Source organism: Phytophthora infestans, genomic scaffold (genome assembly GCF_000142945.1).
Source record: "Phytophthora infestans T30-4 supercont1.10 genomic scaffold, whole genome shotgun sequence".
Taxonomy (NCBI): domain Eukaryota; phylum Oomycota; class Peronosporomycetes; order Peronosporales; family Peronosporaceae; genus Phytophthora; species Phytophthora infestans.
The window spans coordinates 3,081,867-3,098,951 of record NW_003303749.1 but is presented as its reverse complement, the minus strand read 5'-3'; the positions used below and the strand labels follow the sequence as shown (position 1 = coordinate 3,098,951).

Genomic DNA, 17,085 nt, shown 5'->3' with positions numbered 1-17,085 from the left:
TACAGACTTCCTTTTTATTTTTATCAGAAAATCACTTAATCTCAAGAACAATGCAGTAATTTTAATAAACGTTTTTGAAAAGCCATTTTCTACTTTGTAGCCTTTAAAAAAGGGCCTTCTTAGCGCGCTGGTACAGATGCACTTTTAGTTCTTCGTTTTAAAAACTGACTGTATAATGTAGCTTGGCCGTAATATTGATTAAAAAAACTGAGAAGTTAACAAAGACTAAGTTTACATTTATTTAAAAAATGAAAAAATGAAGTTTGCTAAAACAATAAATCTTCGTAGTCACTGGTACTGTCCCGGTCCTCCTCTTTTGAGTCATATTCGTCGAATCCACATAAATTGCATGCTAGGTTCTGTTCTTCTGCAGCTCTGCGTATGCAGCAGGAAATACAGGAAACCTGAATGCAGGGCATGTTGCCATCAGCTCACGGGAGTTGATGTGCTGCATAATGCAGCTCTCGCAAAAGCCCTGGCGACACTGTGCAAAATGAACAGGACATGTCACCCGTTCGTGGTAGATGGGAGAGAGGGTATCACTAGAAACTGCGTCAGAATCATCTGCTTCATTCAGTAGTTCATGTTGTGTGTCTTGCCGTTCGCTGTCCTCGGCGAAGACTGTCTCACCGCTGTCTTGTAGAGACAAGGCGTGCCGCCACCTGTCGCTGCTCAACCGGAGGCCGAAAGCGGGTATTGTAGCAAATGACCCGCTTAATGTGCCGGCGTACTGAAGATGCATGGGCGAAGACGCGGCCACATCGAGTGCAGGTAAAGCCAGTCATAACATCTGCGTAATGCCTTAGCTATATTGCTCTTACTTTACTTTTATAAACAAAAAAACTGCCTAACAAAAGAGTGGGTGGGTGGGTCCTTCAATATACCCAAAACAAAAAAATTCCAAAACCTATTTTGCGAACCCTGGTGGTAAAGTCGGAGTCTGAAAAGAGCGATAAGCCTTACTCCTCGGAAGTCTTGACCCGGATGAACCGAACGAAAAAAAATATTTTTTCATCTGCGACGAGATGCTGAAGAAATTGGTCGAGCAGCCAGATGTTTGCCTGTCGGTAGTACTGCATCACCGAATGTCGAGCTAGAAGTTGTCCCTTTCGGCCTTCCTTGATGGCGAGGTACATGCCAAATTTGTCCACCGCACCTTCTAGAGCCAGCGCGGCCGTATCGCGGCTCATATACGCCTCCAAGTATTTCCACGTCACATCTTCGTCTTTTAGAAACGCTAGAAACGAGCGTGCTGCGCTTTCCCGAGCGTGCTATGTGTTGGCGGGCGCAAGATCGCTGAGGTACATACTGAGTCGAAGATGTCAGAGCTTTCACATTATTTGAGAAATATGCTATTGACTTACAGTTTTGTAAAAAGGATTATCAATAACTGGACCGCCTCTCCGACTCGAAATGTCGGAGATGCTGTCTATTTACACAGCACCTTTCTGATTGGACAAATATCTACAGCTACTCTGCTTTCATTCGCTTAAAGCTATCAAAAGCGGACTGAATACACTTCATTGGCTAATAATGTGAATAGAAACTTCAAGTATGGTCGAAGATTTGACTATATTCATCCATACCAAAATTTATCGGACCGGATTTCCTTATCGGACATGTACCAAATGCATGGTACATAATAATAACAACCCTCAAAACTAATATATAAAATCTAAAATTAGATGTTGTGGGCCACACACTAACATTTTTTATTTTACAGCAGGCAAACCCAAGGCAGGAGAAAGGTGGCGAGGGGCGACGACGGCGGCGGCGACACGTGTGGCAGGAGGGTGGCAGCGACGAAAAGAGGAACGACAGCAAGGCCACAAAGGGCAGCAAGTGTGGAAGGAGCAAGGGGGACATCAGCAGCGGGCGGACCCTTAAGGACTGTGGCGGCTTGCCCGGCAGGGTGGGCGGCAGGCTGTCCGTTGGGTGGGTTCCTGCAGGTGGCGCTCCGGACTCCGGCTGTACGCTACCACCAGCAGCAAGGATGCCACCGCCAGGCTCCGTGCAGACCCCGCAAGAGCTGTTGCCCCATTCGGCAGGGCGGGAAGCATGCTGCCGGCTGGTAGCCCGCTGGCGAAGCACCAAGTCCAGATGCATGTCCCGTCGTGTCGATATAGAGCTCGATGCTCTCAGTAGCTGCGTGTAGCTATCGAGCGTTATATAATGTAAAACATGTCCAAGTAATTGATGCAACTTGTTAATGTCTCTTTATAACGCGTACAATAATAAGAATTCGCAATGCACCACCTCATGGAAGCTATTAGAAGTTACAAGCGTAGCTACTGCATCTCGTCATCACAGAGGCTCTTAATTGCATGCATCATGTCGCCATTTAAGCGCTTTCGAGAAATTGCTACGATATCAATACAACACATTTTAAAAGCGCTTATGGAGTTGCTTGTACCGACATAATTACGCCGGTCGGATTAATGAAAATATGCGTGTGATAACGCCGGCATCTAAATGTCTGTAAGAAGATACATAAATTTTCCGTGCCCCATGGACCTAATACGTCCGATGTGGAGTTTAGATGACCAACCTAACCCTTGACGGATTGATTGGCCAAAACTGACATATTATTTGGATATGATTGGTTATCCAAAACAAATAAATATATGATTGGCCATTAATGTTGATACTAAACTTAAGTGAGATCTGATAAGTGATGATATTCATCCATAGCTGTAGGTCTTCGTCCAGCTTGCCCTCATAGGACGGTGGTTGATGCTTGCGGGCCAGGGTTGGCCGTGCGGTGAACGCGTCGATGCGAGCTTGGCTAGCAGCCATCTGCTGATGCATAAGGCCTTGGAACTCAGACCAGGGATGACGAAAAAATAATACACCTAATAATTAATTCGAATTCTAAAACTCAAAAATTAATTCCTACATCACCAATCCTTATTTGAATTTGTCAAAAATTTTATATTAATTGAGTAAGGGAGCCCAAAGGTCTAATCACGTTTGTCCTGCACCAAACATTTGCCACAGCACCCCAGATCACGTGCTAAACAAAGGAAACAGAAGTGCACAAGCCAATTTAGCAGCCAGCCACCAGTTACAGCACTTTTCGCGCACGAAATAGTCCTTACAAGCAGTCAAATTTGCTCCATGCTCTTCACTACAGAAGGAGAGGGTATGTACAAGTGCACAAGGTGCAACAAGCAGTACAAGAAAGGAAATGGCTACACGAATCTACTGAACCATTTGCGTCGCAACCATGAAGACTACGAGCAAGATGCAGAGGAGACTAGACGCCGTCAGAACCCGCTAAGCCTACGTCTCGTGAGCCAGTGCACACGGGGCCTGCGTTATTGGGTCGAGTGGGCTGTCTGCGACCGCCTCCCGCTTATCTTTGTAGAGCGGAAGCTGCAGCGGGGCTGCCGTAGCTTTAGCGTCAGAGGAAGACGTTCGACTCAAAGAGTCACTAATACTAAGTTCCTTATCCAAAGGACACTTACAGCCCAAGACCAGGGCTCAAAGTTAACACCTTAACTTTTATGCTTCAAAACCAGAAGTGTTTTATTTACTATTATTGCGGCCAAGCCGCCTAGGGGTAAATGTATCTCTTTAACTATCTAGCATAGTTAAACCTAATCAAATGCATAACGTGTGGCTTTCAGCCAACGTACTGAGATACCTTGTTAACTCTCCAACTTATGTACTGAGAGTTTGTTAACTCTCCGGGTACTTCGTACCCCTGTGTGCTCCACACCATGTAACCCCGTTACACTCTCCCCCACTAAGATGAGAACATTCCGTTCTCGAAACTCTCCTCAGCGAGGTCACGTCTTGTTAAGACGGCGGAGGTTACTACACCTCACACCAGCGTTGTACAGCTCCGTGAGCTCACAAACGCCTACGCATCGTTGATGCCCAACTTCTCGTCGTCGGCCCACGGCCCAATGCTCCAAGCGCAGCGCGCATCTTGCTCTCAAGCGGTCTCAGACCTACGCTCGCGCTCCGCGCCTACTCCAAGAGCTGCAAACCGCTTAGAGCAATGCTCTTGACTCATTCGAGTCGTCGACAACAGCTCAGCGGTTGAACACTCGCTTCACAAGCGATAGGTCCGTGGTTCAAACCCACTAGGGGACAGCCCTCTCGTTCCATGAACGATTGTTCACGCTTGGACAAGCTTAAGGGCAACACCCTTTTAGCTCAATGGTTGAGCGCTGGCTTTGAGAGCCACAGGTCGGTGGTTCGAGCCCACCAGGGCACAGCCCTGTCGTTCCATGAACGATTGTTCACGCTTGGACAAGCTTAAGAGCAATCCGCTTTTAGCTCAGTGGTCGAGCGCTGGCTTTGAAAGCCACAGGTCGGTGGTTCAAATCCACCCGGGCGCAGCCCTCTCATGACATGAGTAGTCCGTTCTCGGACTGACGTACGGGCATCGCCCTTGTAGCTCAATGGTAGAGCTCCGGCCTGTCAAGCCAAAGGCCAGTGGTTCGATCCCCGTCCGGGACACCACTTTCGCTGTTACAGCGCATCCACATTTGGATCATGCTCATCGAGCAAGTTGTTTCAAAACAACTATGCGTCTATCGAGACGCTTGTGCCTGAACCTTGTTCAGCACAACACGAAGCACCTGCTTCCTTCGGGACCATGTCCCTAACACTACGAGGTCTCTCCACCTCCTGCTCCCGCTGCGAGCACCGCTCATACGTACGAGCTGGCTGCTGCAGCTACTGGTCAGAGCCTGAGCTCAACTACTGACCTCATCGCTCCCCACTCTAGTGGGAGGCGCCCAGCGCCTGGCGACGCTGTCGCACGCCATGGTGGCGCTTCGGCACATGATGTGCCCGGTCGTAAGCGTCAACGACGTCAGGGCAATCTTGCCGGAGGATAACCTCAAACTCCCATGAGTTCTGTGAGTGAGGGTAACCCCTCCACTTCACTAAGTACTGGGTACGACCCTGGCGTCTACGCCACGCCACAAGGCGTTCCACGTGAAAGTGGAGCTCACCATGCTCATCGAGCAGAGCAGGAGGAGGCCTTGCCTCAGCTGGGCTCTCGCGGGGAGAGTCAGCACTTGCCGGAACGGCGTCTGCGTCCATACGACGCCGGCGTCCACGACGCGAACGTTCACCGCCCATCGGTCGATCTCGAAGAGATGATCCACCTTGTGGATAGGTTGAAGCCACCACTGTTGACTCACAACCAGGTCTCGGACCTTGAGCGTCCAGCTGCTCGGCTGAACGTTCAGCTTGCCTTGCTCCTGCATCTCGAGCACTTCGCTCCGCGACCTGTGGCTCTGCCACATGCTGTTGATCAGCCATCAGTGGATCCACCACTTGCTGTCGTTCAGCCTCCCGTGGCTCTACCACCTGCTGCCCTGCAGCTGTCCGTGGCCCAGCCACCGTTGGTGCCAACGCCTCCGCGCTCACCTGAGCAGGGTCTTGGTATGGCTTAAGCAAGCCGACATAGAAGACCGGATGCGTGCGCATCTTCTTCGGAAGGTTGAGCGTATACGCTAGGCCCTTCCTGGCCACGACCTTGAACGGTCCTATGAACCGAGGTCTTAACTTCGTCTTGAAGACTGCAGACACTGCATGAGTAGGTAGGTTTTTAGCGTTTAATAAAACTTGGTCACCGACCTCAAACCTCTCAACATTGCTTCTGCCCTTGGCATCTGCATGTTCCTTCTGCGTGTCTTGGCTTTCAGCCATAGCGTCGCGTACTTGACGCATTACGCTCAGTCTCAAAGAGACAAAGTCATCGACTTGCTTGCGAACCGCAACAGGGCTGACATCAGCTAGCCGCTCGGCTATCCCTCTCCCACCAAGCCCTGAGCCACTGCGTGGCGGCGTCAGTGGGACGCGAGGGTTAACCAAGCCGTTCACATAGAACGGAGTGTAGCCTGTCGAGGCGTGCACTGCATTATTTAATGCGAACTCAACGAGTGGGAGCATCTGGCTCCAGCGTTTTGGCGCCTCAGCGCATACGCTTCGGAGGGTATCCTCCACAACGCGATTCACGCGTTCGGTTTGACCATCGGTCTGCGGATGGTCCGCCGTGGACATGTCCAAACGAGTGCCGAGCACTCTGAAGAGGGACGTCCAGAACTTCGCGGTGAAGCGCGGATCTCGATCCGAGACAATTGCCTCAGGCAAGCCATGTTGGCGAAAGACTCGGTCTAAAAACAGCAAAGCTGTACCTTCACCATCAATGGTGTCCGGCACTGCCGCTAAATGAGCCATCTTGCTCAATCGGTCTACAAAGACCACTATACCTGTGTTTCCCGCCTTATCCTTGGGAAGGCCAAACACAAAGTCCATACTCATGGACTGCCAGCATCCCTTGGGGACAGGCAAACTCGCCAATGGCGCTGCCGTGCTCGGCGCGGACTTTGTCCGTTGACACGTCTCACACGTGCGTACATAGGTGCCGACCCACTTATACATCTTGGGCCACCAGTACATCGAGCTCACCGAGCCATAGGTCTTCTCCCGACCTAAGTGCCCGCCCACGGGCGTATCAGGAACCTCATAGAGGATTCGATACTTTAGATCCTCGTCATGAGGAACGACTACACGAGGGTTATCCTCAGAGTCGGTGCTGTAGTACAGCAGGCCGCCATCGAGCGAGTATCGATGCAGCCTCGCGCGTAAGCGCCCAGACAATTCCTTGTCAGAGTCTTTAAACTCTTCGCTCCCAAGAGCCCGTAGCAGCGCTACGCACATGTCGTCTTGTGCATACGCTCCGCGTATCAAGTCAGGCACTGACGACGTCATTGTCGTGACATGAGCTAACTCGTAGTCCGGCCTGCGTGAGAGCGCATCGGCCACTACATTAAGCCGCCCCGGCTTGTACTTCACCTCGAAGTTATACTCGGCAAAGAAGGAAAGCCATCTTGCCATTCTCTGAGAGAGATGAGGCGACTGTGTCGCAGTGCGTAACGACGCATGATCAGTAAAGATCACAAAAGGCTTAGAGCCTAGCAGGTGTACCCTGAATTTGACTAGAGCATACTTCATTGCAAGTAGCTCTTTGTCATGAACTGGATAGTTCTTCTCTGCAGCTTTGAGCTGGCGAGACTCAAACGCGATCACGCGTTCACGCCCTTCGGCGTCTGCTTGTAGTAAAGCACAACCGATTGCAAAATCGGAGGCGTCACAGACGACGCTAAACGGACTATCCGGGTCCGGCAGCGCAAGGATCGGAGCCTGGAGAAGGCTCTCCTTCACAGCCTCAAAGGCTCCGTCGTGCTCGACGTTCCAGCACCATGGTGCGTCCTTCTTAAGGAGATCTGATAATGGCCGAGCCATCTCCGCGTAGTTCGCACTGTACTTGTGCAAGTAATTGGCTAAGCCTAGCCACTTGCGTAAGTCTTTTTGGTTCTTGGGAACCGGCCAGTCCACGATGGCCTTGACTTTGGCAGGATCTGCCCGTAAGCCACGCTTCCCAATGAAGCACCCGAGGAAAGGTATCTCCTCCGCGCCAAAGACGCACTTGTCCAAGTTGGCATACAACTTATTAGTGCGCATGCACTCGAGCACCGCTCGCAAGTGGTCAATGTGGTTATCCACGTCTGACTTTCCGTGCTCGGCACGACTATGGACGAATATATCGTCAAAGTACGTTTGAGCGTACGCCCGGTGGGGCCTAAACAGCTGCGTCACAAGACGATTGAACGTTGCTGGTGCGTTTGACAGCCCCTGGGGCATCACCAGCCACTCCCAGAGCATACCGCTCGGAGTACTCACCGCTGTCAGCGGAATGTCGCTCGCTCTCATGAGCAATTGGTAGTAGCCATCGACCAAGTCGAGCGCGCTGTACAGCGTACAGCCTACCATGTTGTTCTGCAGAACATCCTTGCGAGGAATCGGCGTTTGCGCCGGGATAGTGGCCGCATTTAGCTTGTTAAAAGCATGAACAATGCGCCACTTGCCGTTCGGCTTTCTGACACAGAACGTGGGTGTCGAGTGCGGAGACTTACTCTCACGCACCATCCCTGCCTCGTGCTTCGCACGGAAGAATGCGTCAATGACGTCACACTGCTCTCTCGGCAAAGGCCATTGCCTTGTTACGCAGTATTTGGTTCCAGGAACCAGGTCAATCTCATGACACACGCCTCGATCCGGAGGCAGGCCCGTCGGTGGGTCTTTTGAGACAACGTCTCCATATTCCTTCACCACCGGGTAGAAGGGATCCGAAGGATCTTTGAGGATCGCCGATCCACTTCTTGCGCTCAGCGCCTTCTTGGTGTCCTCTAGGACCGCGTCGTCCACGACGGATGAGGAGTTCAACTCCTCCTCAGGTCCCAGAAAGACCACCTCGGCTAGCTCGCCTGCCTTTAAGGCTTCGCCGAACTCGGCAATGGACATCTCGTCCAGCTCTAGCAGAGCATCTGCAGCGGGCAGAGTATCAAGGCTGATATCGCCTTCTACCTCCCCCGTCACTCCGTTCACGAGTGTATACAGCTGTTCACAGCAATCACGTGGAGCATCACCGCTCGTCACGTTGGACACATCGTCCGACGTCGAAGACGTCACAGACGCCCTGCGCCTTCTTCTCCTCTCCCTCCGCGACCGAGCCCGGCCGGATGAGGGCGGTGTGGCGACATCTCCGTCACCACCACCGGGTGCAGCAGCACCATCACTCCTCGAAGAGGATACAGTGTTTCGCAAGACACTCGGCTGAAAGCCAAGAGGTTCTTGACCTTCACACAGTGAACTAGGTGTCACTTCACCTGCATCTCCTGGGCCACGCCCATGATGCCTCGACTCGCAGTCGACCGCGACCCTAGGGTCACGCAGCGGTAGGTCATCGACCAGATTCATACCACTCAGTGGATTACGCGCCACTCCGCGCTCGTCCTCACCAGGACCCAGCAGTTGGTCATTGACCTGACCTGCACCGCTCCGCGGATAACGTGCCGCACCACGTACGCCCTCAGGGCAAACAGCAACCTCGTTGCTAACAATTTCGGACATACCAATGTCCAGCACTACGGCCGCCTCGGCCTCGTGCTCGCGCCAAAAGCGCTTCTGCTTCCTAGCAGAGGTGGGTTCATGACTCACCAAAGCTCCACTAGGAGCAGGGTGCGACGCACCCAGCGTTTTCGACTTCCAGTCGATCCATGGCTCATGACGTTCCAGCCATGCCATGCCAAGGATGAGGTCATACCTCGCATCCAGGTCTAAGACCAAACAGCGCTCCACGCTATCGAAGTTCTCAAACTTCACTCCAAGGTCGACAGAGACCTTCGACACAGTTACCAGTGTCCCCGTCGCGAGACGGACAGAGATCGTATCTCTCGTTGGCACTTCCAGTGCCTCAGCATACAGCTGACTCCCTTCCAGGGTGGAGCGACGGGCGTAGTTCCCCGAGGCTCCCGAGTCAATCAAGACTCTCCATGGCTTTGCAAAGCCCTTCACGTTCGCTTGAACGACCAGCAAGCCCGGCTTGCACACACTCTTCTCGTAAGAGAGCTCAGCTCTCTTCGGGGCTGAGCCCCGTTGTCCTCTACCTCTTCGAGGCACAACAGAACTCAGTTCTTCCCCAGTAGGCCGCCCCGCGCCTACTGGGAGTTGCCGTTTCCCGGCGATGACCCGGAGGGTTGGCTCGCCGGAGCCTCGCGCTTCTTGCGCAGAGGGCAATAGGCCCTCAAGTGCTTAGTGCTATTGCACACAAAGCATCGGCGGATGCCGGCGCGCTGCTCCGCAGCAAGAAGCTCCGCTTCTTCGTCTTCAGCATAGCTGAGGTCCATCGGCTCTGGACCGCTCGAAGAGCTTGCGCTACCAGCGCTCCAACCAGGTCGCGCCGACCTGAAGTTGTGCTCGGCATTCAATGCCACATCCACCGCCTCTTCAAAAGAGTTAGGGTGTACACGGAACACTTCCGTTCGAGCTGCGCTCACACGAAGTCCCTCCATGAACACGGTCACGCTGACCAGTTCCGGAAGAGGGTCCGCCGCCATTCCGGCGATAAGAGTTCTCAACTCTTGGACATAGTCCAATAAATCCTTCTTACCCTGGCGGGTAGCAAGGAACTTTGACCGGATACGGTACGCCTGATTAGGCGGCGCGAACACGCGCGAAAGCTGTTGCTTCAGCTGATCCTAAGTGGGAAATGCAGCGTCAACAGACGTGCCGCACGTTAGTGCCCATTCGCGAGCGCGACCTCCAAGCCTGGAGACAGCCAGCGCCACGCGCTGATGCTCAGACTGGAGCAGGGCCAATCCCATGGCCATCTCGACCTCACGGGTCCAGAGAAGGAGATTCTCTCCATCCTTCCCCTCGAAGGTTTTTACGCTCACCATGAGCGGTTTCAGTCTTATAGACTCTTCACGCGTCATCGACGCCGCCGCCGTTGCGGCGCTCATCTTCTCTTGGACATGCTCCAAGAGCGCGTTCTCGTAGCGGGAGAACGATTCCAGCCTGGCAGTGACCGCCTCTGGACCTTGCGATGCAAGATGAGCCACGCCCTCCGGGCCAAGCAAGGACATAAGCTTATTAAGCGCGTCCTGCTGCGCCGGGGGCAAATTCGCGAACACGGGGTGTTCCATCCTCGCAGAGGATATAGTCAACCGACTCAGAAGCGGGATTGACTACAAGTGCTACCAAGTGCAGCGGGGCTGCCGTAGCCTTAGCGTCAGAGGAAGACGTTCGACTCAAAGAGTCACTAATACTAAGTTCCTTATCCAAAGGACACTTACAGCCCAAGACCAGGGCTCAAAGTTAACACCTTAACTTTTATGCTTCAAAACCAGAAGTGTTTTATTTACTATTATTGCGGCCAAGCCGCCTAGGGGTAAATGTATCTCTTTAACTATCTAGCATAGTTAAACCTAATCAAATGCATAACGTGTGGCTTTCAGCCAACGTACTGAGAGACCTTGTTAACTCTCCAACTTATGTACTGAGAGTTTGTTAACTCTCCGGGTACTTCGTACCCCTGTGTGCTCCACACCATGTAACCCCGTTACAGAAGCTAACGCGCCAGAACTCGGCGCTCTCCTCTGTGTCGGTAGAGACACTAAAGAAGTCTATGGAGGTGCTGTTTGAGCTCGTCGGGCGTCGTGTTGCAAGCGAGCTGTCCGATTCGTTCGGGATCGTTTTGGACGGGTGGACACGCAGAAGGCGGCTTGTGCTGGATTTAGATTGCCAACTTTAGCACAGGCCGCAACAATCGCGGAGAGTTCTTCATCGTACGTGCAGCTTTCAAGAAGCGCAAGTCGACGAAGCGGTCGCACTACGTGGATCAGTGCTCGAAAGAAAATAATTCCGTACCAATACTATTCGTATTGAAAGTATCAAATTATTAACTGTTGCAAACTGATACCGGGTAGTATTATTGATATTATTTAAAAACTATTACTACCGATTGGCCAGTGTACTATTAACGGGCCGGTTCGCATAATCGCAGTAAGTAAACGTTTGAATGGCCCACAACACACGCACAAAACACTACCTTCGCAGAGCATACTATGCAAGCCTCTCAATCCAAGAACTCATTTTCCTTTTGTTTATCAGGTACAAGAAGCTCAAGCATGACCTCTGTCTCTAACCACGAGCTCTGCCGGTTTTTCTACGTGGCTGACGCCGAACACTACTTTACCTGCAACTACTGTGGCACGCAGCGTAAACAGCTACCCTCAAGTGGCTACGCCAATCTGGTTGGCCACCTCAAGGAAAAGCACCCTGGCTACCACGCCGACTACGACGCGCACCAGCGCAGACAGGCTGGCTCACTGACAGCCTGTGAGCTCGTCAACCCAACGGCTTCCAACATGTACAGCTGGATTGAGTGGGTCGTCGACCGCAACATGCCTCTCAGTGAGGTCGATGATCTACTTACTCGCAGCATGTCGAAGCTCAAGCCTGTTTGCTCGAAGACGCTTAAGGTCTACATTGGCAAGGTAGTGGCTGCTGTTGAGACGAAGATCAGCGCCGAGATGGACGGGCCATTTGGGATCTTGTTTGATGGTTGGACGTGCTTTTTGGAGCATTACGTGCCACGTACGTAATACGTGGCTCTGTTCGCCGTTTTCTGGCACGACAGACAACTGAAGCAGGCTCTTCTGGCGATTGCACTTATGGAAGAAGGAGATTAACGGCCCAATCACATTGCGCTTTCATGCGTAATATAATGGCAATTTTCCACCAATCCGAATTGAGCCTGGCTATTCTCATTGGCGATAATTGCACCACGAGCCAAGCCGCTACGACAAACCTCAGCGTTCCTCTGATTGGCTGCGCGTCACACCGGTTTAATCTGGCTGTGAGCTCATACCTGAAAAAGCACAAGACGACGGTGGAAGCGGTGAGCACAAGCCAATCAGTCCTATTGGGACGTGACGACCGTGCAAGAAGTGTTCCAGCAAATGTAGGTAGATGTACGCTCTACGTGGTGCGCTGGATATCAATACAGTGGGTATTTCTCCATAATTAACTATTGTCTCTGCGTATATGGAATAACTTATTACGGACTCTGTTTGAAAGCCGTACAATAGCTTACGGTATTTTCCGAGCCCTGACGTGGATGTCGCGCTCATTCCACCGACTTTTATTGAGTGCGAGCGCTTCTTCTCAATGGCGAAACTGATGCTATCCGATCTACACAAGCGTCTTGACCCTGAAACGCTCGAGATGATCATATGTCTATACTACAATTACGACTTGTGGGATGTCAATGCAATGGACGATGTACGCCCGAGAATGGGTAGGAATAATTTAAATAATTAAATTATTAATTGGTGCCTCTGACCTGGATGTAATAATATGAGTATTGCATTTTCGGCATCCCTGACTCAGACTGCTGACTGACCAGTAACTGGAGAAGACCTTCAACGGTTTGCGGCGTGGTGGTCTCTTCCATCACTATTTGCAGTTCTTGAAAAAGTTTTGGCGCGAGGGTCGATTTCTTAGACGAGGCGAAGCTTGGACTTTACAAGTGCTACTATGTAATAGCAGAGGTTGCGTGACCCTTATTACCTCATCAAAATGCAGAACATTATCCCTTTCACCAATCACCTTACAGGAAACGTGCCTGTAAGCCAATCATCGTTTAGGCTGCGTGCCTCCTCGTATGCAACATGCTAGAGGCACGAGCCTTGACGGAAAATACGTCACAAAAAAAGCCTATATGGACTGAAACAAGCTCCCCGTATTTGGTATGAAGTTTTGAATGACTTTTTAAAGCCATTAGGTTATTTTAGATGCAAGAAGGAGCATTGCTTTATTCTAAAAAGGTGGGAACAATGGAGCTAAGCATTTCATAGAAGTGTGTGTATATGTTGATGACCTGACAATTGCAGGCTCAAATTAAAGTACAATAAATGAGCTTTAAGCTAAGCTGTCTGACAAGTTTACTATGAAAAACTTGGGCGAATTACACTACCTGCTTATAATGGAGAATAAAAGGGACCTAGCAAATAAGACGCTTCACATATCTCAGCAAATGTCCATTAACGACCTCCTAGAAAAGTTTGCGATTAGAGATTGCAACACCACAAGCTAAAGGTGTGATTTTAGAAAGAAAACCAAACTTTCACCTGAAGAAAAAGTGGCATAGCATTTTATTACAGAGGTTTAGTTGGGTAATTAGTGTATCTAGTCAGAGGTACTAGATCTGATAAAGGTAACGCTGTGAGAGAATTAAGTAAATATCTTTCTTTCTATAATAAGAATTATTGGAGAGCGGCTCAGCGAGTACTAAAGTACTTGAAAGGAGCGTCGAGGTATGGCATCGAGTACAATGGCAAAAGTACTATTAATTTAGAGCTATACACAGATGCGAGCTTCGCGAATGCATCTGAAGAAAGGAAATCAATTACAGGATATGTATTAATACTTGCTGGAGCATGCATTACTTGGAAAAGTATTAGGCAAATTTGTATTAGTCTTGATACAGCGGAATCGGAGCTAGTAGCTGCTAGTGAAAGGGTAAGAGAGGCGGTGTGGTTAGGACTACTACTGCAAGAAATAGGATATGAGCAATTACTACCGACTCATTGTTGGTGCGATATTACTGTCGCTATTAGTACCATTAAAGACCCTTGAAGTCACTCATCTACAAAGCATTAGTATTAGGAGTTTTTTGTTTGAGATGTGCATGAAGATAACTTAATCTGGGTTAACTTATTGTAACACAAGCGTATGATAGCGGATGCTTTAACTAAAGCCTTAAGCCAAAGTCAGTCTGAAAAACTCCGATTTATGATGGGTGTCAGAGAACTTAAATGAGATTTCCATATGTAAAGATTGCCATACGTAAGTAAGCTTTTGGCTGCAAAGGTACATTTACAAGTCAAACTGGAAAATTCAGTTAAAAACAACAAAGTCAGAAATAAAGTTAACAGTCAAAGGATCATTTAAGTGAAAGGGCTTGGTAAAAATATGATTTTAACGCTAAAACCTCAGTTTTACTCATCACGTAGCCCGTTAAAATTAAATTGACAATGTTCGGGCTATTAGCCCCTTACTCCAGAGTACATTTTACTCTTTTAAGTTTAAATTTTCCTAACTCTCTAAAATTGCCACCGTATAAAGTACAAATGGTCAAAAACTGGAAATTCACGGGAACCGGATAACCGGACTTTCGCTCCGCAGTGCCTCTAATGAGCCATTGGCGATCCGTTAAGATGCTAAGAAGCCAAGACACGAGTGCCACGGTGACCTAAGCCGGATCACTGTCCCCTGAAGGGATATGGAAGCGCTTGTGACCCCCCCCCTGAAGAGTAACGGTGGGACCTACACTTGAGCGAGACGGTAGCAAAATAGAGAATGACCAGTGAAAGCAGTTGTCGGAAACTTCAATGCGAACTCTAAGTAGATTTTAATATGAGCCAATGTATTAAGTCTGATTTTGGGTTTCCAAATTAAGTGTGGGCATAAATCCATCTTTCAAACGCATACATAATTTAAGTTTGGGAGGTGATTCTGCTATTTTGGGCAACTTAAATCTGAGAAAGGTTGAAGTCGACATCTTCGAGAAGGATCCATGATACACAAGAAGAAGAAAGTTGACGTACAATGCTGGCATCTTTAGTGGGAGGACACTTCTACAAGCAATAACGGGAAGCGTTGGCCCTAAAAGCGCCAAAAAACTGCTGCACAGCAGCTGTTTTTGCTCGATTTATGGTATCCAGAGGTCTAGACAAATACCCGCATTAGCCGACATTTATTAGCTCCATTTGTAAATCACAGCATAGATTGCGCAGTTTGGAACTGCAATATTGCAAATCGTCGCAATATCGCACTTCAAGCAATACAATTTTTCATAGAAAAGACACACACCATCCATTTTTGGAGCGCTGTGCGCCCAAAGACCACAGCTTATTCTCTCTCTCCGTCTCCAAGACAAGTGCTATCGGATACAGTACGTATCTCGGCATCTCGCGTTGATATTCAGCATGCTAGCCTATGTTATATTTCCTTTTTGTACCAGCTCAAAGTCTTTAAGACATAATTTTCCGATGCTTGGCTGCCAAAACATTTTTTTACAGACTCTGATGGTATCCCTAAAAGCGCCGCCGAGTGCACAGCAGCATATCTTATAACACATAATGCCCCCCATATTTTCTAAGCTGTGTCCGATCCTGCATGTTGAATGTATACAACGCTAGTCAATAAATGATCTTGCGCTTATAGTAGTTAGCAATAAACCAGCAAGAGCAGTAAACATACACAGCAGAGTAAAAAATCACAACGGTTGGATTCGAACCAACATCCTCAGGGCATTGACCTGCGCTCTCACCATTGAGCTACGCTGTCGTTCAAGGGGGGGCAGCGGTTCCTTAGCGGATACTTACGGTACGACCTGGACGGCCTGTGCGGTCTCAGAGACCGAGGAGAAGGTCTGCTCAATAGCGAAAAAAAATGAAGAGTGAGGCCGTGATCGTGCTGTCGGCAACACCGGTTGGCTGTCTGCGGCTGGAAACTGACTGGTTGTTTGGATGTACGGAGCCAAATGGCGTCTTGTTAGAACGTTGATTGCCCAATCATGCTCGTTTATCAATGGCTGACTGTCACTATCCTCGAGTATCCGGACAGCGTCTGATTATCCGGATCGCCACCACTTTCGGCTTCATTTTCTTATTTACTGAATTTGCAGGATTTTTGCGTTTTTCTCAGCCTACAGGCCGTTTCATGCAATTCTGAGCCGCCCATGAACTTGACACAACACGCTCTCTTCTGAATTTTCAATTCGCGCTTTGGCATTATTGCACTTCCAAACACATTGATTACCGCTAAGTACCGTAACTGTCAAATAAAGTGCTTTGACTTTTTTGTGTGATGTACCAAATTATTGGCACATGTCCTTTAAGGTCGGGGGTCGAATATTATGGATGAATTTCATTAAATCTCCGACCATACTTGTTTTTACTATTAATAATATTATCCAATAGAAGTAGAGATACGAGTTAAAATGTCGTTTAGACGAATCAAATCATGTATCAGTCCGATTTTAGGCCAATTGCTGACGGTGAGAGTACGTGATGGCAGGAGAACCAGGCCTCCGACGTATCAAGTCGGAGGGACCACCAAAGATATTAATATCTCCCTACTAATTGCAAGTCATTTGCATATTTCATAAATAACCTGCAGGCTCCGACACTTCCGACCGCCAAGAATGAGCATAAAAGACCTCGCACCTACCAACACGAAGCGAGCTCGCTAGTCTGCAGCACGGTCGTTCAAGAAGTTTGTAGAGGATGAAGGTGTCACGCGTCATTATCTGGAAGCGAGCATGCAGCGCGAGAATGCAGCGCTAATCCTAGCAACGGTGGTCGACAAGTTTGGCATGCATCTAGCCTTTAAGGAAGGGCGCAAATGTCAGCTCTTGGCACGCCATTCAGTGATGCAGTACTATCGTCAGGCCAAGAATTGGCTTTTGGAGAAGTTCCCCCAGCATCGAGCAGCTCTTGAGAAGACTCTACTTATGAAAGGACAAGTTTTGGAACGTTATTGCATGAAGAGATAATCAGGGGTTTCGTCAACAAAGCGCCGGCGTGTACCAAGCAAGCGTTGAAGAAGATGCTCGTTTATCTGTATACGACAGCGGTTACCTCTGCGGACTACCAGGATGCTGCTCTGCTCTGCCTACTCTGGTATCTGTTCGGACGAGCGTCAGAT

The 17,085-nt window shown here is 49.6% G+C and overlaps 1 protein-coding gene and 1 non-coding gene across 2 annotated transcripts; one reads left to right on the top strand and one right to left on the bottom strand.

Moving 5' to 3' along the window:
• Positions 1-1,025: 1,025 nt before the first annotated feature.
• Positions 1,026-2,155, top strand: PITG_07224 (uncharacterized protein; the record flags this gene model as incomplete). The annotated part of the gene is made up of 2 exons (XM_002905117.1): positions 1,026-1,067; positions 1,724-2,155. 2 exons carry the CDS (start codon positions 1,026-1,028, stop codon positions 2,153-2,155), a joined length of 474 nt encoding a protein of 157 aa, XP_002905163.1.
• Positions 2,156-15,652: 13,497 nt separating this feature from the next.
• Positions 15,653-15,723, bottom strand: PITG_26760. Its single transcript has one exon. It is a non-coding gene; the product is annotated as a tRNA-Ile (tRNA).
• Positions 15,724-17,085: the final 1,362 nt, after the last annotated feature.